The 25,400-nt window shown below is 36.6% G+C and overlaps 1 protein-coding gene across 2 annotated transcripts in view; it reads left to right on the top strand.

Annotated features, from left to right (window-relative positions):
- ARMC8 (armadillo repeat containing 8) overlaps positions 1-25,400 on the top strand; it is a 107,265-nt gene that overhangs the window by 37,677 nt on the left and 44,188 nt on the right. For both annotated transcript variants that reach the window (XM_039220215.1, XM_039220216.1), the window contains 10 exons: positions 4,307-4,378; positions 5,781-5,923; positions 6,028-6,125; positions 9,917-10,009; positions 15,223-15,303; positions 17,097-17,172; positions 17,269-17,359; positions 18,974-19,034; positions 21,513-21,713; positions 24,397-24,492. In XM_039220215.1, coding sequence (XP_039076146.1) covers positions 4,307-4,378; positions 5,781-5,923; positions 6,028-6,125; positions 9,917-10,009; positions 15,223-15,303; positions 17,097-17,172; positions 17,269-17,359; positions 18,974-19,034; positions 21,513-21,713; positions 24,397-24,492 — 1,012 coding nt within the window. The remainder of the gene's footprint in view (positions 1-4,306; positions 4,379-5,780; positions 5,924-6,027; positions 6,126-9,916; positions 10,010-15,222; positions 15,304-17,096; positions 17,173-17,268; positions 17,360-18,973; positions 19,035-21,512; positions 21,714-24,396; positions 24,493-25,400) is intronic.

The raw sequence follows: 25,400 nt of genomic DNA, 5'->3' as shown, positions 1-25,400 counted from the left end.
AGAGTGCTGCTATGAACATTGGGGTCCATGTGCCCCTATGCCTCAGCATTTCTGTATCCCTTGGGTAAATTCCTAGCAGTGCTATTGCTGGGTCCTAGGGGAGTTCTATTGTTAGTTTCCTGAGGAACCTCCACACTGTTTTCCAGAGGGGCTGTACCAGTTTACATTCCCACCAGCAGTGTAGGAGGGTGCCCGTTTCTCCACATCCTCGCCAGCATTTAGAGTTCTCTGATTTGCTCATTTTAGCCACTCTGACTGGCGTGAGGTGGTATCTCAGTGTGGTTTTGATTTGTATTTCCCTGATGAGGAGGGATGCTGAGCATCATTTCATGTGTCTGTTGGCCATCTGGATGTCCTCTTTGGAGAAGTGTCTGTTCATATCTTCTGCCCATTTCTTCACTGGGTTGTTTGTTTTTTGGGCGTGTAGTTTGGTGAGTTCCTTATAGATTCTGGATATTAACCCTTTATCTGATATGTCATTTGCAACTATCTGGGAAAAGGATATTTTTAATTGAAAGTTAGAAATGCCTTTATCTTGTATAAAATGTAAAATTGAAACATGGGAGGAAAAGGAAATACATTAGCTGACTTCTTTTTGATCAGTTTGTTCTGATTGCTTGATATGCTGAAGGTAACGGGAAAAAACATTTGGTATGAAAAACATGGATTGAGACTGGCTCTATCATTTAATATGGAGCTTTGAGAAAAGCCTCAAACCTGGTTCTTAGTTTCCTCATCAGTAAAATGGGGTTAATATTACTCAAGGTTGTGATGAAGATGAAATAAAATGATAGATATGGAATGCTTTGTCAACTTCCAAGGCAGTATATAAATTTTGGATAATTTTGTTGTGCTCCCATCTTGGATGATAGTTGTGAGTTTGCATGTTACAAAAATAAGGATTTCTCTATGGTGCATTTTGTGATCCATTGATAGTAACTTCTCTGATATTTTCAGATCAGATTGGCTTTCTTGCCTCTCAAGAGGAAATAGACCTCTGTCAGACAAAGTAATGAGTGTGCTATGATCGAGGGTGGCTAGCAGGAACACCTAACCTAGACCTGGGAGTTGTCAGGGCAGGCTTCCTGGAAGAATTAACATTAATATCTAAGGTCAGACCTGAAAGATGAGTAAAGTTAGCCACAGGAAGATAGGAGGGAGGGGATAAGGAAAAGAGAGAGAGAATAGTTACACTCTGGCTCTGAAATGGAATCTTAAACCATATTTAGATCTGCTACAGATAGGTATATATGATAATGATTATTTCAGTTGTAACTCTTTCATAGAAATGATCTTCTAGTATCTCTTTATATTAAAGCTGGCTAGAATTTATTTGCTAGGTGGTAAAGTCTCGTCTTCCTTATGTACCATAAATAGATTTTACTTATGAAAGCCACAGCAAGAATTATTTTCTTTAGACATTGGTACATTTTATTAATGGTATTCTCTTCAGTCTGCATTTACTCTGTAACTACCAGCTACCTCCTTCATGTCTTTTGTGAACTTTTAAGAGAACTGGAAAATTGGTTTTAGAGGGATTTTTGTTTGCTTTTGTCTATAAAAACATTTACTTTTGTGTGGTTCCAGATATTTGGAACACTTAAAAGGTAATGTAAGGACACCTCATTTCTGCTTAGTTTAGGAAGAGTGGACAGAAGTCTGGGGAAATGTTTCTGTTAGGAATTCCAGAATAGAGAGAGAATGGTGCCTGGCACAAAATAGACTCTCAACAGGTAACTGTTGGACAAATGGATGTGCTACATTAGTATAAACAGAACGCATTAAGCTAAAAGAAGATGAAAGTAAGTGGTAAACTGCTAAGTTAGGGTCTATAAGCTGATAATTGGGAAGTCAGTCTCCATAAGGAGGTCAAAGCCTAGATGTACAGTCTCACCCACTATGCTTTGTTCGGTGAGGCTTTGATATCCCATAATTTTATAATTGTCTGTCAGAGCTTGGTTAAAACCCTAGTAAGCTTCATTCAACTTAGTCCCCATAAATGAAAAAAATACTCTTACCCTGTGAACCATGCGGAAGATCTGAATGATGGTTTTCAGAGAGAAACAGATAAGGCCCTGAAAAAATAGACCTACCCTAAGGCACTGAGCTTCTGGAGGAAGACTGGCCAACAGTGGTTGGCTCCAAATTTGTGAAAATGCCATTCAAAAACTTGTGAGAATCAGCTTTCAGCACATCACTGCATCACAGCAGTATTTTTCTGCCATAATCAAAGGAGGTAATTAAGGAGAAAGGGTATTGTAATTATCATCAGGGTCTTTAATGCCAGTGAATTTGGTTGGTATTGGAAATACATGCTGACTATAACATTTAGTTGTTGATTTTTTAAAGTAGCCTTTTCTCCCTGTTTTCTACTGTTTTTCTACAAGATCATGGTTTGTCAATTACAGAGTTTTTTAGGATTCTAAGTTTCAGAGTTGACAAAAAAAATTCCTATGTATGTTAGAGCTCTGTCACCTTAAGAGTTAAAAGAAATGCTATGTGAGAATTAGAGGAACTTATTTGGGGATATGAAAGAAATTGGTGAGCTATAAGAACTTTGAGGCTCTATAGTGATGGTCTTAACACTGTCAGATGTGACACCCCCTCATAAATATTTGTTAATGATCCCTGTACCACCCTGAAATTAAATTAGTAATAATACAACTCTTCACATACATAACTCCAAAAATAATACAGTGCCTCCCTGCTTATAATATAAATGAAAAAAATTTTAAGGATAGTTTATAATGTTTCCATATGTAAACATTTAGGCATGAATACATTAGAAGACTTACTGAAGCAGTGTGAGCGCAAGAGCTCAAAATGTGGAATGATGTATTGATAACTCCAGTACTGTGAGTGGCCACTGTGCTGGTGATCTGATTTTCCAAAATCAAATAACTTCTAATAAAAAGTGTAGTCTCCTTCTTATTTACAGGACAGACGCAATACTGAAAAATACAGCTTTCTTTAAAGCGTACCAAAAAAAATTGCTTTCTGTCTAATTGTAAAACTATGACCAGAAATTTCCAGACACCCTCATTAACTTCTAAAATGCCCTTATGGGGCTTTCATCCTCTCTTCCCCAGTTTGAGAACCACGGCTATGTAGAATCACCTAGCATCCTAGTGTTAAAATTTTTTTTAAATGTTTGTTTATTTTTGAGAGAGAGACAGAGCGTGAGCAGGTGAGGGGCAGAGAGAAAGGGAGACTTAAAATTTGAAGCAGGCTCCAGGCTCCAAGGCCTCAGCACAGAGCCTGAAATGGGTCTCAAACTCATGAACAGTGAGATTATGACCTGAGCAAAGTCCGGCGCTGAACTGACAGAGCCACCATCTGGTGTTTTATATTAAGATAGCACTACTGACCAATTAGGGTGAGTATTTTTTATTAATCACTTTATTAGTAGTACTAGGTTTACTTGGAACTATTTATTTTTTTCTCAACCTGTCATATGGGACCAGTCAATGTTTGTGAACCAGTTGGTCATTCATAGAGATATTGTTCTTGTGGAATAGAGTTTTTATTCCTGAGGAAGTAAAGATCTGAGTGTAGCTATATTAAAAAATACTGGTGAATATGTGGGAAATAGAAAAGTTTTTTTTTCTTATTTTTAAATCTCTTTGAAAGGTAATGGGCTGCTTAACTGAAAAATAGTAACGATATATTATTTTTAACCAAGTAAAAAAATAAAATCTGTATGACAGTAATAGCACAAAGAATGATGGGAAAAATATAAGTATATGCTTGCAAGGCTCTTAAAACACAAATGAAATAAGATAATATCCCTTGAAGACCGACTGATAATTTAAAAGATATATATTGTAAACTGTAAAATAACCACTAAAAAGCAACAAAACAAAACCCGAAGAGGCACAGCTAATTAGATAATAAGAGGAGGTAAAAGGAACCATAAGAAATGTTCAATTCAAAGAAGTCAGAAAAAGAAGATAGAAACGAACAAAATCATGATCCCTGAAACAAGGTTAGATATAATGTGTGGGCCTTTTCTGAGGAACTCAACATCCTTTGCATTGGAATTCTTTTATGAGTGTTTCAGGGTATCTCCCACTTGCCCCACTCCCCTACTTTCCTGTATTACAGCCCCCAGGTTCACTCAGTACCTATCTCTGTTCTGCCCTTTGGTACTCCAGGTACAAAAAGGATCAAGGATTCACTTTGTCACTGATTTCTCTACTTGTCAATCCAAGATGTTGCATAGTAAAGATAAAGTGGAGTGAATTGATCATTGATTTTTCTGTGATGTCTCAACACTCCTTGCCCTTTTCTCTTCCCCTGAATTCAGAGACATGAAAAATGCTGTAATTGGAAACAACAAGCAGAAAGCCAATCTCATTGTTTTAGGAGCTGTTCCAAGGTATGTTTGCTGTCAGTCCCTTTTTTGCTATTCATACTAAGTTTCTAATGTATTTCTCATCCTCATTCTCATCCATAAGATCTATCTTTTTTCTATATTGTCTATCTTGTTTTTAAAAACCTCTTAATTTTTAAAATAAATGATTTGAAATATATGAAGCATATCTTTAGAAATAAATACCAGAGAATGGAATATGAAACAAATGTATTAATACTTTTTGGAAATTCAGGAAGATCATTGACCCTGAAATAAAAAGATGCGTGTTGGCTAGATAGACAATATGTATCAGCCTAATTCTTCTCTGTCTCCTCAGAGCCTTAGCAGTTTCATATGATTGGGTAATAATTTCTTAGGATTCTCAAAACCTTTTTAAAACAACAAAAAATACTGCTTGATTTTTAATCCTGCTTTTCTTTTTTTAATTTCTAATTTTTAGATTTGCTTTTTTTTAACTTAGAAAATTTTTTATCTTTTTGCTGATGACCTAATTAATAAATAAGCTTCTTTTTAGCAGACAGTGATAATTGTATAACTTTCTCTTTGCCTTTGCTACTCAGAACTAAGTTTTATGTGTAGTTGCTGTTTTTTTTTTTTTTTCAGGAATTTTAATATTGTTTTCCTCTTCATTTTTGTCTTTTGATGCAGGATTCATGGTTTTATTGTTTTTATCATAACTGACCTCAAATATATACTGTGGTAACCATATAACTCTCAGCAGCCTTTCTTAGGGGATTAGTGTTCAGTGTATGTAAGTGTACTTAAAGGAGCATGAGTGTTTTACTGTAGAACATAAAAGAGGTGGTCATAAGTGGCAGCTGATTAGAATTTAGGGAATATTTGCTTGACAGGCAGGGCTGGGATGGAAATGAGAGGATCTCCTGATTCCCAAATGGGAAAACTGGAGAAAGAAGAGTTTTCCTTGCTTGAAGAACTGCATAAGGACTCTGAATATTTCTTCTAGGCTAAACCTCTGTGATCTCTGAAATACACTTCTGGATAGTCCAGGTCCCTTTCTTGTCTGAATTTAAGATCTGATAGCACTTGGCATTGACTGTCCGGAGTCTTCATATCCTGGAGTGGCAGATAACATGGACCGTGGTGCTGCTGTCTCTACTTATGGACAACTTTCAGAATAATAGTTCTGATAAATTCTAAGATTATATGTAATAGCTCTTTTGCTCAAAGTGAAGAAAATCTCTTCTTGATTTTTCTTACCCAGATATTCCTTTATTAAATTAGTAGCTGATGTAAACAAATGACCATTTCCTAACCTTCTACAAGCTCACCAAACATATTTTTAGTTTGTGGGAAGTGTTGGTAGCATTTTTCTGTCACGTTCAGCTAATTTACTTGTGTTTAATTCTTTTTAGTCTCCTCTGTTTATCAAATTCCTTCTTTTCAGATTATTGTACTTGCTTCAGCAAGAAACTTCAAGCACAGAGCTGAAAACTGAATGTGCGGTGGTATTAGGAAGTCTTGCTATGGGTACTGAAAACAACGTCAAGTCTCTTCTAGATTGCCATATTATCCCTGCCTTACTGCAAGGTATGTGAGGAAGCCATTTTTGTGCAAGTAAAAATCAGAATCAATTTGTAGTATTTAAAATACGGATTGAAAGGATGATCCTCACATCTCTTTTCTATTGACAGGACTACTGTCTCCAGACCTGAAGTTCATCGAAGCTTGCCTCCGGTGCCTGCGCACCATCTTTACCAGTCCCGTCACTCCAGAGGAGCTGCTGTATACAGTGAGTTGTAGAAGTGTTTGAATCATCAGCTAGATTTCACTAGCAACATACATCTACTTTATTCGGCATCTCAAAACTCATCATAACTGTGTTGTATCATAGGAAAAGTCTCAAGAAGTATGTCAGTGCTTGTTAATTTGCAGATATCAGATGTTCTAGATATTATAAAGAAGTAAAAGACAGTATCAGACCTTGAAGAATTTATAAGCTGTTTAAAAAAAGAAGACCCAGGGGTGCCTGGGTGGCTTAGTCGGTTAAGCGTCCGACTTTCGCTTAGGTCATGATCTCGCGGTTCGTGGGTTCGAGCCCCGCGTCGGGCTCTGTGCTGACTGCCAGCTCGGAGCCTGGAGCCTGTTTCAGTCTGTGACACCCTCTCTCTCTGGCCCTCCCCTGCTCACGCTGTCTCTCTCTCTCTCTCCTAGAAATAAATAAAACATTAAAAAAAAATTAAAAAAAAAAAAAAAAGACCCATTTTGATCTCTTACTACCAAATTAAAGGCAATATATTTAATGTACTTACTCTAGGTTAAATCCAGCAGAGTACGCTTTACAGAGAATTTGATCTGGATCTTGAATAATAGATAAGATTTAGAGAAGTGGGGAGGAAAGAGGCCATTCTGGGAAAGATTTGTGTAAGAGAGAATATGCAGGGCGATGGGTAGAGTAGTCTAATGTGGCAAAGGGATCAGTGTTAGATTCTGGAGAGGTGACCCAGATCCAGCCTGCAGGAGGCTTGCTTGCTAGGCTAGAATCAGAGAACATGTGTGAGAGAATCTGGAGATCTTTGGGGTCATTCAGTAGTTTTCAAAAACCTCAGGGATTAACCTCAGGGGATGTTTTTATCTCTTGATTACAGGAGACTTTCTTAATGAACATTAACTAGGCCAGTATTTTTCAAACTCTCTGATTTATAATCCATGATAAGAAATATAGTTTCCATTGCCACACTGTGCAAATGTGTGAGGGTATGCAGAGAGAAAGAAGATTCCTGCGACAGTCTTCACAAAACAGTTCCATAAGTATGATGCCCTCTGGTTTCTATTCTGACTTTTCTCATTTGTAAAAAAAAAATGCTGGTTGTGTTTCTCTCAGCCAACACAAAGAATCAGTGTCAGATAGGATACATTCCTGTTCTTATCTAGAATCACATTTTACAAATATTTCAAGAATATAAGCAATCAAGAGGCATAGGCAAAACAAGCAGGGGGAGGGTGGAATGTCACGAGGCTCCGTAGTCCATCCTCCCCACATCGGAGACATGCTCCGTTGGCCCCTAGTGATACGTAAGGTCTGTAAGTGAGGTTCATGGGTCACTTCACACAGCAGGGAAGCTCTAAATTATGAAACATCTCAATTTTATACATTAGGGATTTGTGCAGTATTCTTCAGGGAGCCATGCCTCATAAATCAGTACTCTTCACTACAACAGTTATTAGACTTGAGCATGGACCATGATTACCTGGAAGGTTTATTAAGCACAGTTTGCTTGTGCCTACTGTCAGACTTTGTGATTCAGTGAGTCTGGGGTAGGGCCTGAGGATTTGCTTTTCTAACAAGTTTCCAGGTAACTCAGAGGCTCTTGGTCCATGGACCACTATTTGAGAACTAAACTAATGATTTATACTTTAAGCTATCCTAAATTGGGGACATCCTCCTCAAAGCTTTATACAGAGAAGAGCTCTACTCCTAGTAAATGTAAGTCTGTTTCCCTGAAGGTCCCATTTTGATGTTTACAAAGAGATTAAACCAATTGCTTGTCTTCTTTACCCTATAAATTTCTCTCTATCCCCATTAACAGTGAGAAATTGATCCTGGCCAGCTGTTTTAACTCCTTCCTCCTCACTTTCCAAAATGATTTTATGACCTACTAATGGATCATGGTACATAATTTGGAAAACTCGTCTACACTGACTTAACTTTTTTACATAAGAACAATTTAAGGCCCAAGGACGTTAAGTGGCTTTCACAGTGAGAATGTCTAAATTAGGAAACATCTCAGTTTTATGCGTCAACGACAGTGTGAATCTGTGAAAAGTGTTGCATGGGATAATGACAGAGTAGTGTTTTAGTGTAATTAATTGATATCTGTGAGTTGGATTGTATAGAGCTAGCTGGTACAGCAACTCAGACAGTAAACTGAAAACAAGACAGTCCACTTAGAAGAGAGCAGAATGTCTAGTTTGAAATCCTTCTTACCAGATGGGTGCCTTTGGGTAGATTATGCAATTGTTCTTTGCCTTGTTTAATCAACTATAAATTGCAGATCTGTAAAACAATTGGCAGAAAGGAGGCAGATGTGAAGAAATGGGATGAGGCCATTATAATAGGAAAACTGAGGGATGAGAGAGCAATGGAGGAAAGAAAAGAGGTGGAAGTAGTTTCAGGAGCTTAATAGAAGCTTTTCTATCATTCTTTTGATTGCCTGCTTTCTTAGCTGCTACTTGTTTCCCTATCTTCTACCAATGTAACCATTGTTGCCCCCGCCCCCATAAAAATAGACATGTACTTGACGTTCTTCTCATCTCCTCTCTTCCTTTTCTTTCTGTGCATTTAGTACCTGACTTTCTCTGAGATTTTCTAAATTTTCATTTTGTTTTTAAACTGCATGTGATAACACAAGATTATACTAACAGAGGATTAAACTAAGGGAAAGATTCTACTTATAGGGGATCATCATCCTTCTATTTTCCTACTTAGCTGTTATATATCTTGGGCATTCTTTTCTTTTTAAGGGAAGCCCCAAATCTTGTTCATCCCAACATGATACCTTTAAAAAATTTTTTTTAACGTTTTTATTCATTTTTGAGAGACAGAGTGCTAGTGGGGGAGGGGCAGAGAGAGAGAGAGAGAGAGAGAATCTGAGCTGAAGTTGGACACTTAACCTACTCAGCAACTCAGGAGCCCCTGCCATGGTGCTCTGAAGTTGTCTTTGTTGCCCTCTGTTGTCTTTTGTCAGAGTGTGGTCTATGGACCAGCAGCATCAGCTTCATTTGGAGCTTAGATCCTACTCCAAACCTACAGAATCAGAATCTGCAGATAATATCCCCTGGGATTTTGCTGCACATTCATATTTGGGATGCATAGCTCCAGGACTCATGACAGCATTGATGAGGAGGCTTGAGCTAAGTCTCTTTTTCCATCTGGGGTTGAGGCCAAATACCCTTTCAACTTTTAATTCCCTTTGCACCCTAAGAAGAAGGGGATTCTTGGAGAGCCCTGTAGCAGGTTGGGCGGATTCTCCTCTCTTCCACTGCACTGTCATATATATTGCTAAGTGTCAGCAATAGGTGGAGAACATGGTCTAAGTGAGAAGTTGATACTTTATGTGAAGATTGAAATTAGCTAACTACAGTCATAATTCTTACTAGTTACTGATACCACAACATCTCAGAGTTCAAAACTGTCATTTTTTGTACAATATTTCCTCCTTATAGGCTGTTTATTATTGTATATATTATTCACATTTTGGTTTCAGAACAGATTTCTGTTAAGTCTTTCAAATGATTTTGTTTTATTGTGGGATGTAAACTGTTTATGGGAAAGAAGTTGAGATTTTCCTGTTCTTGTATTTTGTTGTTGATGATAAATGTTGAAGTCCCTCTCCTTGTCCTTTACTTGAACACTTTAGGGGACTGTGTTGTTTTTGTTTTGCTGTGTTCCTTAAAGAGACTTGATCTACTGTGATTAATATAAGAAGTTTGCATATGTACCTGCCCTTGGAAATAGTTTGTTAGATGCATTCACAATGCCTAAGCTCCTTGTTACTGTGCTCTCTTTTCCTTCGATTCCAGGATGCCACGGTGATCCCACACCTCATGGCGCTGCTCAGCAGGTCCCGCTACACCCAGGAGTACATCTGTCAGATCTTCTCACACTGCTGTAAAGTAAGAACCAGAGTAAATGTTCTCTGTAGTGTAAAATCTGATATGCTCTCAGGGGATGTGTCTTCTTTGTGTATCTTCCCAGAGATAACGTGCAGATAAAAGCAGACCTGTAGATATTCTTCCCCTTCCCTGTTTTTATATGTAAGCAGACCTTTGGATATATACCTCCTTCCCCTTTTGGGACACACATGGTAGCATTCCATACATACTGTTCTGCATCTTGCATTTTTCATGTCTTAAAACTTATTCCACATCAGTACATAAGAAGCTCTCTTTTTTTTGGGGGGGTGCCTGGGTGGCTTAGTCGGTTAAACGTCCGACTTTCGCTTGGGTCATGATCTCGCGGTTCGTGGGTTCGAGCCCGGCGTCGGGCTCTGTGCTGACAGCCAGCTCAGAGCCTGGAGCCTGTTTCAGTCTGTGACTCCCTCTCTCTCTGACCCTCCCCTGCTCACGCTGTCTCTCTCTCTCTCTCTCTCCTAGAAATAAAAAAAAAAAAAAAAAACCATTAAAAAAATAAAAAAAGAAAAAAAGAAAAAGAAGCTCTCTTTTTTTTTTTCCAACAGTGGTATAGTATTTTTCTATAGATAGACAGTAATTTGTTTAACCAGTTATCTATCGTTGGACATTTGTGTTGGTTCCAATCTTATATTACTATAAAACAATGCTGCAGAAATACCTTGTGTAAAGCATTTTATAAGAAACAGAACTGCTGAGTCAAAGTGTGTGCATTTGTAATTTTACCATATACTTACTGTCTTGTTTTGAGCTTGTACCACTTTATACTCCTACCAGTAGTATGTGATCATGACTATTTCCCTGTACCCTCATTGTTGGAAATTGTTTTAAATGATTTCCTGTAAGGAGAAGTGGGACTTTGTTGAGAGAAATTTCTGTCCCTAAAAGGGCCTGAGTCTAAACTTAATAGTGTCATAAAGTGGTATTTCTTTTGCTTCATAGTTTACATACCGAGCGTACTCTTTTGATAGCCATGGGTGATTATTTGAGAGCTTCCTTAATTTCTACACATTTGCTAATTTCTAACCAAATAATTATCTTCTGATGATTCTATAAGTTTTTCAGGACAGCATTACTCACCTACCTATATTTACAATACAAAGACAAAGTAAGGAGTTTGGGGAACTATAGGAAATATAGCAAAGAGAACTGAAACCTTCATGTGAAACTAGGAAGATCATGGATCTATGCTATTTTAGATCCGTTTCCCAAAAAGTGAAAATGAGATCACTTGGCTCCAGAAAAAGTATCATTATAATTTGTTTACCCCCCCCCCATCTTATTTTCACAGCTTAATTCAGTTCTATTTCAGACATCTAAAATTTAAGAATTTTATCAAAAGTCTTTGAAGGTTACTTTTCAGATTCCTTTGACAGTATGTAAGCCAACTCATAGGACCAGGGATATCAAACACTCCATTAATCTGAGGTGGGCAAAGAAAGCTTTTGAGAAAAATGACAATTTTGTTGCAATTCATTTGCTAAAAGTGAGCTGAACTTTTCCAACAGTAAAATGAAGTCTTCTAGCCAGCCCTGGAAGGAAGGTAAAAAAGGATACTCCAGAACTCCTCCTGTGCCTCATTAAAAATCTTTCTGCATCTTCTGAGTACTTGAGAGCATACCATCTACTAGTGATAACCACAGTAATCCCAAAGGGGCACTGAAAATTGGACCTGCAGGTGTAACTACTACATGTCACATTACTGTGTTATCTTACGGGAAGTTTGAATAATCCCATTCCAGAAGTTACCCAAATAGCTTTAATTTTATTTATTTGTATGTTTATTTTTGGCGAGAAAGAGAAAGCACAAGCGGGAGAGGGGCAGAGAGAGAGAAGAGAGTGAGAATCTCAAGCAGGCTTCTCACTGCCAGGCTCAAACTTATGAACTGTGCCATCATGACCTGAGCCAAAATAGGATGTTTAACTGACTGAGCCACCCAGGCACCCTTCAGATAGCTTTTAGAAATACTCATCAGAAACTTTTAAGTCCTTTTAGACTTGCTTATCTAAAATTTCTCAGTGCTTTTTAGCTGAAATCATGGTATTAATACCATTAAGTCACTAGTTCTTTTTTAAGTTCTCTTAACACTGAGCACCCTCCTGCCACTAACAGAACTGAAGATGTTATCAAAGAAAATCACCTTAACTCAGCTTTCTTTTTGCATGATAATTAGCATTTGCCGTTGTAAAGTAGACTTTAGGAAACATTGTAGCATTTATAAACCCAATGATAAGTAGCCTAAAATAAAATATTAATTTTTCTACTGATTTAGTAATGTGAATCTTTGAAAACAATTGATCTCATGATCTCTGTATAATCATTAGCTATAAAAACCTTTTACTTTCATGTTTTCAGTTTTCATACAGACTTAAAATAGTATTCGTAATAGAATTTTTAGACTCATTCACAATTTGCATATATTGTTGGCCTTTGGACATTGCTAGGGTCAGAGGTGCCAAACCCTGCTCAGTCAGAAATTGGCACATAGCCTTTGACTTCCCTAAAACTGAACTACTAATAGCCTACTATTGACCGGAAGACTTACTGATAAGCAGTTGAGTATTTTGTATGTTATATGTATTATATACTGTTTTCTTGCAGTATTTTGTGTGTTCTATGTGTTACATACCGTATTCTTATAGTAAAGCTAGAGAAAAGAATGATATTAAGAAAATCATAAAGAGAAAATACATTTACAGTACTGTGCTGTGTGTATTGAAAAAAATCCACATAGAAATGTAGCCGCACAGTTCAAACCCGTTGTTGTTCATGGGTCAGCTATACTGATATCAGTATTAAATACATTTACATATTCTGGGGAGGGGAAGACAGAAAAAGGAGATTACTAAAGCATTTGTCTTATAAGCTAATCCTAATTATGTCTTTGAAATTCTCTCCCTGATATATTAAGGAGCAAAAAAGGACTAGTAATATGAATTGCAACTAAATTGTTGCCGCTTCTTAAACAGGTTACACCAAAACTTCTGAGCTCTATCTTTTGGATTAAAAATTTGGTGGCTTATTTGCTTACCACCCTGTGGATGTTGCCTCACTAGCCGAGGTTCATGTGTGTTGATTTGGAGAGACCTAAGAGAGATTGATAAGAAACAAATGATAGCTCCTTCTCTGGTTGGTTCAGTCACTAATTGCTTCCTTGCAATTGTTTTTACACAATCCTATGTACAAGCACAAAGGAAGAAGAACTTTTGTAATCATTATTTGCTGCAATCCCTGGGGCAAAGAAATTGAAGAATTTAAAAAAAACTATAGTATTTTGTAGGCAGCGGGGAACAGTTATGTTAAGTAAATTGCATTGTGCTTGATCTTTTTCATAATACAGCTTCATCATACAGATATTCCATACATGATCTAGCTCTTTAAAAAAAGATGCATGGGGGCATCTGGGTGGCTCAGTCTGTTGAGCCTCTGACTCAATGTTCAACAAAACATGGGTGCCTGGGTGGCTCAGTTGTTTTAAGTATCCAACTTCAGCTCAGGCCATGATCCCACAGTTTGTAGGTTCAAGCCCCACACAGGGCTCTGTGCTGACAGCTGCTTCTCCCTCTCTGCCCCTCCTCCACTCATGATCTGTCTCTGTCTCTCAAAAATGAATAAACATTAAAAAAATAATAATCTTCAACAAAACATTGTTTTTAATAGACATTAGAAACTACCTAATATGTGTAATGCAGGTTTGTGCGAATAAAGTGTGGATTATTATGTATCAGCTAATACCCAGAAATTAGAAGTTGGAAAATGGATAGAAATTGAGAGAAATTGCTGAAGATTTTTTGTTTTTTAAAGGACTCCTTTAATAGAATTATTACCTATACAATAGAATATGGCTGCTTTGTGATTCAGGACAATGAATACGAATCTCCCCACTTCATATGATTGATATTTTGGTCCATGAAAGAATGAGCATCTACAGGATAGTTGTTACTTGGCTAAAGAGTAGACTGGAAAAATTGGTTTCAGAGTTTCTTCTAGACTAGCCACTGGTTTCCTTTGGTGAGCCCAGAAGGGTAGCCAACTTTCCATACTGTGTTTTTCTTTTCTGAATAATGATAAGCATGAAGTAGCATCCTTATCCTTGATTTGACTTCATTATTGAATGGGTAGGGGGTGCCTGGCTGGCTCCGTTGGTAGAGCATGCAACTCTTGGGCTCTGGGTTGTAAGTTCAAGCTCTACGTTGGGTATAGAGATTACTTAAACATAAAAAATAAAAAATAAAAAAATTAGGGGCACCTGGGTGACTCGGTCAGTTAAGCTTCTAACTTTGGCTTAGGGCATGATCTCAGGGTTCATGGGTTTGAGCTCCGCATCAGGCTCTTTGCTGACAGCTCAGAGCCTGGAGCTTGCTTTGGATTCTGCGTCTCCCTCTTTCTGTCCCTGCCCTCACTCGTGCTGTGTCTCTCTCTGTCTCAAATAAACATTAAAAAAAAAATAAATAATTTTTTAAAATTAAAATCCGTACGTAAGAACTGTGGCAATTTCAAAGCCTTGCATAAACCTTTAGCTTCTGTTACTTTGAAGATCTTCAGTAAATTGCTCGGTAGAAGACTATTGATGAAAAATAAAATCTCTGAATTTTCCCATTTCTTCACCTTCCTATTCTAAGAAATGATAACATAAGAAGAGAAATGAGATAGAAACAGAAACCAAAATACATTCACTTCTCAGATGGAGTGTTGAGTTTTCCACCATCCATTACTCAGACTTTCCTGATGTTTTGAGATAGGTTAAGCTTCGGTCCAGTTCTCCTTGACTAATTAAGAGTTTTAGAGTTCCTCTGACTAGCTTATCAGTCTGAAGTTGTAAGAATGATCACCACTATCTTCAGTGGACACAGTGTAAGGTTATGCACATGAAACGTAGAACTGACTGGTTCATTCTGTTGCTGTGATGGTGTGTTATTTAAGAACTGCAAAGGGCCTGTGCTTATCAGGATAGCTTCTTTGTCCCCTTTATTGTTTAGGGGGAGGTAAGGAAGCAGCAGTTATACAGAACTGGGATGACATAAGAAATGGTAACCCCTTGTCTACTCTGCTTTATTAGGAAGGATTTATGCAAGAGAAGGGTAAATGAGAATTCTGCATTGTAGCAAATGTGCTTTTCTACGTTTAAGTAGATGTTTTGTTGGAATGAATCATTAACTCTTTTTTTAATGTACTGTTATATTCTCTTTTCTTACAGGGTCCAGATCATCAAACAATTTTATTTAACCATGGTGCAGTTCAGAATATTGCTCATCTACTAACCTCAGTATCTTACAAAGTAAGATATTAAAAATCATGGCTGGATTTTTATACTTTTTTGGTTTCTAGAGTCTTAGTCTAGAAGGCCCACATGTTATATTGCTGCTTTGATAGATACTGTGATCATGAATAAAATTTTATTGGTAAAATTTTATGGGTATTGTTTTACTACAGCATCCTCTTTAAAAAAATTTTAAAAGCTACCCTTGCCTTTCCATTTTTTTCAGAGTATGGTTGTGGTTTGGTTTGCTATTGATTTTCACAGTTTCTTCTGCTCTGATGTCAGTGCCAAAGCCGCGTGTGAGGTGATGCCTTGAAGTGTGTGTGAACAGTGGCTTGCTGTCAGAAAGAACTTTGATTTAGCCACCATGACTCAAGCTTACAGCGTATACCCACATATATACCAACATTTAAAATGTGTTCTGTTTTGTGTAACTTAGTCAAGCATTAAGTTAAAACTTGGGTCACTTTATTGTTGTCCATCTAGTAAGTTATAGCAAATAATGGGGCATTGTCCTACTTTTGTCACATCAGAGCTGGTATGCCAGGACTTTCTTCCAGAGCAGAGAGAGAAGTAGACCTTTTTGTCTTCTATCCTCTTGCACTGAATCTGATCTGCTCTTTTGGTCCTTAGCTGTATTGCGGTCTGCTGATACCTATGTTCTCCCTACTTGAGGGATCCAAAGTTTGATCTTGGTGAAGCATTCACAAGGATAGGAATGGGGAACGGACCCACCTTGAAATTAGCCAGACCCAGGGGAAGGAAACCTATTCCGAGACTGCTTTGTCTGCCTGGTGCCACGTGGAGGCAGAAAGCAGTCAGCACTGTCACATGAAGAAACGATTGCTGCGGTGGCTATTTACTGTCCCTCCTCATCTCGTTCTCTAGCTTCATAAACTCCCTCAATTCTCCCTTCTTCTCTTTCTTGTCGTTTCTGCACCAAGCTTCCTTACCAGATTATAGGTTGTGTAAGGAAAAAAGGTTTTGGTGACATTGCTCTTTGTAATGTTTGCTCCATTGTAAGTATCATTGACGTATTTTATGTCTCACATTTTAGGTGTGCACATGCCAGTGCAGCATGTTGTTGCCAAAGTGAGGGACAGGGCTTCTTCACACTTCAGCTCCCTAGCCTGCCAATCTTGAGTGCCACATAGAAACATCATATGTGCACTCAGGCGTGGAAGTGAGGATGAGGTTGTTGAAAACTGAACAGAAAGAAAGAAAAATAATAGCTCTCATAGGAGCTCCTGCAAATTGTAAAATATACTGAATGCGATCAAGAGTTTGGCCCCAGTAATCTACTTTTGAGGAATAGTAGCATAGTTCATGGGTGTTTTAAAAGCTAAATTAGTTTAGTCCTTTTCAGACTTTTACTGTAATTTTGCTTCCTCTCCTGTCCTGCCCCAACCCTATCCCATATATACTATAAGAGCATACTTTTTTCCTTCTTTTTTTTTTTTTTTTTTGTAGTTTGGGAAGAAGTGTCCCACTTGAAAGGGAGTTGGCGATTAATTGTTACTAAGTTTTCTTTGTCTTACCAACATTGTATTTTGTACCTTCTTTTAAATTTGATTAGGAATTTGTCTAAATTTTAGTTGCTACTTTTTCCTTTTCTGTTATTTCAAAATTAATTTTAACTTTTTATAATTAAGTTTAACTTACTGTACTCTTCAGATATACAGGTACTACTTTTTTTCCCTGAGGCCTTCTTTTAGTATTTTAAGCAGATTTAAATTGTTTTTTCAGAAGAGTTTAGATTCTGAGACATTTAAAATTCATACGTGCATTTTTTTGTTTATTTATTGTTACAGGTTCGAATGCAAGCACTGAAATGCTTCTCAGTTTTAGCTTTTGAAAACCCCCAGGTATCGATGACCCTGGTAAACGGTAGGCTGGAACTTTCAGTGGCACCTACATGATTTAATTTAGGAATTTTGTAGATAAAAAGAATTCCTTAATTCTTGTTCTTTGCTTTATTTCTAGTTTTGGTTGATGGAGAATTATTACCCCAAATTTTTGTGAAGATGTTACAGAGGGATAAACCTATTGAGATGCAGCTGACGTCAGCAAAATGGTAAAAGTCAAGACAGTGTGGGAGAATGACAGTCCTTTATCAACATATTAGCGTATTTTTGGACAGCCTTATTAGCTCACTTCCAGTCCCTGGGAATTTAGAATTTGGGATTTTAGAATTTGCAAGTCGTGGGATTGTCTCTAGTTTTATTAAATGGGCATGAGTTTTTTACTCTGCTTCCTACCTGCAGCACGCAGAGCAGCAACACTCATGTAACAACTAAGATGATGTACAGAAAATTACTTTATTTCGTTCTCAACTTACTCTCCTTATTTCAGTTGAAATAATACAGAATTAGATGAGATTTAACCAACTTATTTATGGTAAGGATTAAGGCAAAATATAAAGATGTGAAAATATGGAGTGAGAATTAGTTGAGGTTGGTAACTAAGGCATGATTTCAGAGAATATGGCTTCCTCGAATTTAGAGAAACAAAGCATAAAATTATCATAGAGATGTGACAGTTTATAAGATAGTTCTTATGAACACAAGTTCGGGCTCATAATCATTCAATACAAACCAATTCTGTAATTATCAATATATTAATAGATAGGTTGAGCACCTTTTCTTTGCTAATTTCATTGTTTACTTCCAGTATTTAAGAATTTGTGACTCTTTAGTATTTTGGTGAGAGTAAGGAATTTTCAGTAAATTACTCATGGGCCATGAATTTTTTTATATGAGTATATTATATTTTTTTCATTTGCTTTTTGTCTTCAAAACTGAGCATTTGTCTCTTTGTTAATAAGGTAAATTCTCTCATGAAGCTGGTTTCAAAAAACAATGTGGATAACAAGTCTTAAGATAATGATAAGAGCTGTAAACAATTCAGTTCTCTACAATCTAAGTAAAAATTTTATTTTTTTTCATAGCTTTCTGTAGAAGCCAAGATATTGAGTGTTTTAGTCCTTCCCCTGTCCCCTCAGTTTACTAAAGGAATCTAATTCAAAAAGGAAATTCATTAATTTGAGTTTCTGAAGTGCTCAGTGTTCAGTCCATGCTTAGGGAGTACCAAGTAATTCTTATTCAAAACCAGATATAATTGTGAAGGTAAATTGTTTTTCAGTAGAACCAAATCATTGACCCAGTTCTCAAAGCCATTGCTGGCAAACTCTGAAGAATTAGTAGTTAATTTCTTACAACTAGCTGTAGGTGTTAAAAGTTAAATGCTTCTTCTGTGATTCTTATACTACCTTTCTTGTAGTTAAAATATCCCAACTTTATTTCATCTTAGACACTGTTAACCTTATATTTATTTTTAACCTCTTCCCCTTTTTATTTTGGAATATTTTAAACATAAAAAAATACAGAGAGAAGTATATGGAACTCCAGTGTGCCCAGCACATAGCTTCAAAGTTTATTCTCTCATTAAGTCTTAATTTTTAAAACAATTTTGTGTGTATTTTTTAAAAATATCTGGCTTACTGTCTGTATATATCAGTTGTTTTTGAATTGGTAAAACTTAATATGAGATAATGTGAAAACCTTCTCCCTCAAGGTAAATAAGATAGCTGTCTTTTTTTTTTTCCCCCATAAAATCTTAGAGGCAGGGAGTTTTTCTTTTAGAGCTTGAAAACACAAGCAAAAACTTACTTTCTGCCATCTTATTCCAGTTTAACTTACATGTGTAGAGCTGGAGCAATTCGGACAGATGACAACTGTATTGTATTAAAGGTGAGGTAATTAATTCTCTCTAAACACATGTGAACATTACCCAGTCCTAAATGTTGAATATAAATATTGGCATTCCCATTTCTTTTCTCCTATTTCTTTTTATGCATTTATCACTATGGTTCATGTGCATAGTATAAAATAACATTAAGACATAACACTTTTCTTTTTAATGAGATGCCATATAAATTGAAATTTTTTCAAAAACATCTTTATTTATTTTTGAGGGAGAGAGAGACAATAGAGTGTGAGCAAAGAAGGAGCAGAGAGAGAGGGAGACACAGAATCTGGAGCAGGATCCAGGCTCCAAGCTATCAGCACAGGGCTTGAACTCAAGAACTGTGAGATCATGACCTGAGCCGAAGTCTGACACTTAACCTACTGAGCCATTCAGGTGTCCCCATATGATGCCATGTAATTTTTAAAAATTAGTTTTAGATATATTTTGAGAGTCAAAGTGGAATAGTTCTTGTCAGACCTTTTTCATTTTTACTAAATCATGAGGATATAGAAATCTTAAAAATATGTAAAATTTAGGTGAAATCAAAAATATATTTTAATCTTTGATTTTCATTAAATTTTCAACATAATTTTATAGGCAAGCAGTTCACTAGCTCTGCAGATAAAGATTTGATATCACCCTCATAGCAGATATTCAAAAGACATAATGAGAAAGAAAAGTAACACATGAAAACCATCAACATCATTGTGATATGTCAAAAACAACTAGAACTCAGAAAAACCCAGATACGAGATTGTCCCTAAAAGTTCTAAGACTTCAGTTCTCATTTTAGCACTCCTACCACTGACTGGCTTGGGTAACCTTGGGCACATCCCTTATTCTTTTGGTGACTCATGAAAATGGAGGCAATAATTTTTGTTCATTTGTTCCAACGGGTTATTTTGAAGATAACAATGTATTAAATACATTAAATGTCTTATTAGTCACAAAAAGCAAGTGTAAATAAATTGATTATCATTTTATGAATGCGAAGTCTCTCATTATCAGTGTGCAAAATGAACCCAAGGATTAAAGAGCATTAAGACTAATGTTTGTTTAGTCTTTGTTGAAGCAAGTCAATTATTTTTATGAGATCTGAAGACCCCCTACGTAAGCAAAACTGTGTAAAATTCTAAGGGCTTCCAGGCAAGTAACCTTGGTTTCTTTGTTCAACTGCTCTACCCCTCTCTTTCCTCTTTTTGGTAAACTAGGTTAATAGCATCTTCTGCATGTAGTATTTGTGAATGCTTAATTCAGTAATTCATGAACTTACGGTACTGATGAATGTTAGTAACTGTTCAAAAGAAAGTAAGAATCAGGCTTTCCTGTTGGAAACCTGGGATTGTATTATAAAGCACACACTAGCCAGATAGGAAATCAATAGTGAACAGTAAAGTGCTAAGCTCTATGATAAAGATACAGTAGAAACTTAGAAAACAGCCAAGCACAGTTGTGTTGACTACGATAACGGAGGAAAACTTCCTATAATTAGAACATTTCAGTTTCCACATCCACATTATTCTTTAAACTGGGTTCATCAGCCTTAGAAATAGTAAACGGGCACCTGGGTGGTGAAGTCATTTGAGCATCCGACTTTAGATCAGGTTATGATCTCATGGTTTGTGAGTTTGAGCTTCCCATTGGGCTCGCTGCTGTCAGTGCAGAGCCTGCCTCTGGATCCTCTGTCTCTCCTTGGCTCGTGTTCAACATTAAAAAAAAGAAGAAGAAATAATAACTACATGGGATTTTTTTTTAACTACATGGGATTTTTTTTTTATCAAGGACCTAATTTAGATAAATTACCAAGACCAGCACTAAGATTTTTGAAGGACCTCAAGTAAAATTGAACTAGTAGATACAGTCATTCTAGGGAGTTACTTGGAAAACCTAATAACTGTGATGGATGCATTTTACTCACATTATTGGAAAACTCATGGAATCTGAGTCACGGTAAGATCACTGAATTTTTAAAGTTGTATTTTGATTTTGCAGCTGTAGATATTGATCCCCAAACAAAAAATAAAAGTCATCCCATCCATATTACTCACTAAGAAAAAGATAACATACTTTTTCTAAGGCAAATTTATTCCTGATTAAACTGCTGGATGTCTTTTCAGTAAATAAACACATAGAAGAGGCAGAAACATCAGACATGATTTATTAAAGATTCTTAAATGTCTTTTGTAAGTTGTACAATAAAGTTTCAATTTTATCCATCACAAAGGCCTGATTAGAGTTTGTATTATCGCACTTCTGTTGTGTGATTAGACTTAGTGTGCCAACACAAATGATTAATATACACTGAACTTTGTTTTTACATTCCAAAAAAACCCCTTTCATTCTATGAAAGTCTTAATTCAAACATTTGATGACAAACATGACTGCCACTGTAAACCGTTGAGTTGATTGAGTCAGTTTATGCTCCCTATCAAGCTTTTGCCTTTACCACAAAGCCAATAATTAATTTCACTACCTTCCAGACACTGCCTTGTTTGGTTCGAATGTGCAGTAAGGAGAGATTACTAGAGGAGAGAGTTGAAGGAGCTGAGACACTCGCCTATCTGATTGAACCAGATGTTGAGCTACAGAGAATCGCTAGCATAACTGATCACCTCATTGCCATGCTTGCTGATTATTTCAAGTATCCCAGTTCAGTGAGTGCCATCACTGATATTAAAAGGGTATGTTCTGTTTTCCTTTTCAGCAGCTCAAGTAAGGGATTTTTGTAAAAGGTTTTCTTACTGCTCACAACTTTGAACTAATTGATAATTACAGTTCAAAGCCCTTTTAAATGAAGGAATCTTTTCATATCTTTGATAACATAGATGATGTTTTCTGGGGTTTTGAATCCAGTCTGTTTTGTGTGATTACCAGAAATTTTTTACTAAGCAAGAAATCAGGAAGGAAGAAAAATACATTCCTAATTCCCAACTAAAACCCCCAAAATAATGGATCTCTAAACTGGGTGTTGACATTATATCAACATCATCTAATCCTGTGTAAGTTCCCAGAATCATCTCTGTTGCTCTATTCTCATTCTTGAGGTCAAGGGTGTTCTTTTGTGACAAGTGACGGAGTGGCCTTATTTTACTCTCCACCATTGTCTTTCTCTTTCACTGTCTAACTTTTGTCTTCTCTTTCCTTGCTTCAGTTTTATACTATGCTTTGGGTCTGCTAGTCAGTGAAAGCACTATTTAACCTCTAGTTTGAGACCATCAAGAACCAAACTGTGCTTTTCTTAAACTTTCTCAAATGTAAGTTCCTTAGAATAGCTAGATATTTCTTTTGACATTGTTCTTCTCAGCCCATTTGTTATATCCATTTCTCTAAGCATAAGAGAACAACATTCAGTTAAAGAAAGTTTTTTTTAAGGAGGTCATGGCAGAGAGATCATTGTCTTCTAATTAGTAACCAGTACTGTTTCATGAATGTGACTGTGTTTTTGATGCCATTGGTCCCAATGGTAAACTTTTAAAAACTTTCCTCTTGACCTTTCTCATGTCCCTGAGTTCCCTAAAACTTCATTTGGCCGGCATCTGTTCATTTGGCACTTAACATTGAAAATAAAATAAACTCTTAAGGGTTTATCTTTTCTCTGTCTCAGAAAGGGTCCAAAGTAACCTTCACTGTTAATGGTATTAGTCATGTACACTATATGCTAAGGTTAATGGTATTGTTTTTTCAGTACAGGTGATGGGTTACATTGAACCAGTTACCTTGTCTGTTTCCCTCTGTCCACTTCCTCACACTGGCACAGTATCTCAGTGGCATAAAGATCCATGAGCAAGTCCTAACTGTGGCTTCATGAACACCCTCAGTTTACCATCCAAGCAAGGCAAATGGGATACTCTGTGTACAGGAGAGTGAGGAAGCATAGTTACAAGAACTTGTAACCTATATATGTGTATATCATTTAACTAGTATATAGAAGATTATTCCTCTGTTAGGGTTTTTGCGTTTTATTTCCATCATAGTAAAATGAGAATAATAATTTTTAATGATCTTTTATACCTACCCTGAATATTAGTTTGTTTTGTCATCTGTATTTTGATGGTGGATTATGTAGTGGTTTCTAACCATAAAAAGGTAGACACTAGACCCATAGTGGGAAGTTCTTGCATGTTAATAAATGCATGATTTTCATGGTGTATGTTAATCCGAGTCAGTATTCTAACTATATGTTATAACTAGAAAGTACTTAAGATTTTAAGAATAGATATTTCAGAACTTATACATCAAAATGAGTGTTGTATATTGGGGAGTTCCTCCCATACTCCATCAGTGCCTGCTTTGATAAAAATATTTTTAGAACTTCTGCTGTTGTTGTTACCCTAACTGATGTTACCAGCTGGATTTATTTCCCCATCTTCACACACCACAGTCAGTAACAATTAACTTAAAACTGAGTTGATGGAGATAGATCATTGTTAGGGTTTTCTAGCTAATATGCCACTTAGCTTTTTAGGAAGTTTCAAAGGAGGGTCTTAGAATGTTATAAATAACACATATCAGTGCATAAAGGCAATTCATTTGGAGTGGTAGTCATTTGGGTGAATTAGTTGTAAAATTATTTACATTATTGATAAACTTTATATACTTACCGATTTGTGTTTAGTGATTGAAAGTGTTGTGAGAACATGCATCTATTTCACGTTTATGGTAGTTTAGCAAAATAGGTGTATTTAAATTGATAATTTAGAAAGCCAGCTGTACATGTGTAAAGTTAGCATTAATTGTTTCAAGCCAGTTAGTAATTTTAATAAATGTACAAAAAGCCTCCAAATATAAATCTCAGGTGATTGTAATAGATACATAGCAATCATTACCATGGTGTATTGTTTGTTAAGGATTTTCACAAAGGCTTCCTTCTTTTCTAAAATCTTGGATAAATGCTGAAATCGGGCGAGCACTATTCGTATTTAAGAATATCTTCTAAAGATACTGTGGCAGCATACAAGTTACCAGCTGTATTCTGGGACTAGAAAGGCCTGAGTGTGCCACCTTCTTGAGGAGAGCATTTCAAAGAGCTGATGTGAGCAAGCATCAGTGCCACTAAAGCCACCATCTAAGCACATTGAATGTTTAGGGGTCAGAGTTTCACAAACGTCTTTCATATACTGTCCCGGGGTCAAACGTTGTGGTGTTCACTTTTAGACAGAAGCAGACTGCACGCATTCCACGTCCTACTGACACAAACACAGCACTGATTCAGTCATATGTGAACAGAACCCCAAAATAACCAGGAATTCAATGATAGCACTGATATCTTACTAGTGGTTAAAATTTTTTCTAACTCAGTTAGCTTTATTAAAAATTAGACATGTGGACTGAATTGCAATATGTCTTTTGTTTCCCCATCCATAGCTTGATCATGATTTAAAACATGCTCATGAACTCCGCCAGGCTGCATTCAAGCTCTATGCCTCTCTAGGAGCAAATGATGAAGACATCCGGAAGAAGGTGAGTCTGGGAGAGGGGCGTCCCCCAGTCCTGACAGCCAGCAGGCAGGGAGTGACGTCAGCCTGAAAGTCGTGGTGAAGAGCACTAACAGTGACTGTTTGAATATAATAAAGCAGAGTGACTAAAGGCATAATTGAAGAATGAATGGGACCCGGATTTGGGGGGTTGTTTGTTTGTTTTTAGAACATAGAGTGGCATGGCCGTGCTGGAATGACAAATAACTGGCGTGCTTTTTTCTGTCATTAATATGAATTATTATGTTGCACATTTTTGCATGTGTTCTGATAAAAATCAATTCTAGCACTGTGAAGCTTCAGACACCTTGAAAGATCTAACACTAGAATTGTAAATGTTGTTTATGGAAATACGTTCCAATGCCATTGAGAAATTCAAATCCTTATTGTATATTGTTCTTTGATATGTGGCTTAGTTATGTTTTGATTTTTTTTTTTTGCTACTGTGCAAGTTTGATGTGAATAAAATCTTTGTGGAATAATGATTTTATGTTTAGTGAGTGGTCATCTGAATTTTCCAGTTCCCCAAAAATGTATCACTGGTATAGCACCTTATGTTACTACAGTCTAGTCTAACACTGAATTCATGTTCTTTATGAGAATAGTTCTAAGCCAGGACTAAAGTATAATGGTAAGCTCTGACTTGGCTGCCTCCACAAACCAAAAGAATGGAGCTTCCCACTCAAAAAATTGTTAGATAAATTTTACACATGGCTTTTAGGAACATCAGTAAATTAATCCACATGTCCTGTCTTGATGAATTACAGCAGAAAGAGCAAATTAAGCATTATTTACTGAACATGGCAGTTTACTTAATCTCCCATCTGTAGCTCTGTGAGAAAAATCAAAAGTATTGGGAATTTACCGTGATTCAGAGAAGTACTTTGGGCTTAT

This window comes from Hyaena hyaena, unplaced genomic scaffold (assembly GCF_003009895.1).
Source record: "Hyaena hyaena isolate Hyena2069 unplaced genomic scaffold, ASM300989v1 scaffold_870, whole genome shotgun sequence".
NCBI classification, from domain to species: Eukaryota; Metazoa; Chordata; class Mammalia; order Carnivora; family Hyaenidae; genus Hyaena; species Hyaena hyaena.
The sequence above is the reverse complement of the archived record's forward strand: the minus strand, read 5'-3'. Positions and strand labels throughout refer to the sequence as shown.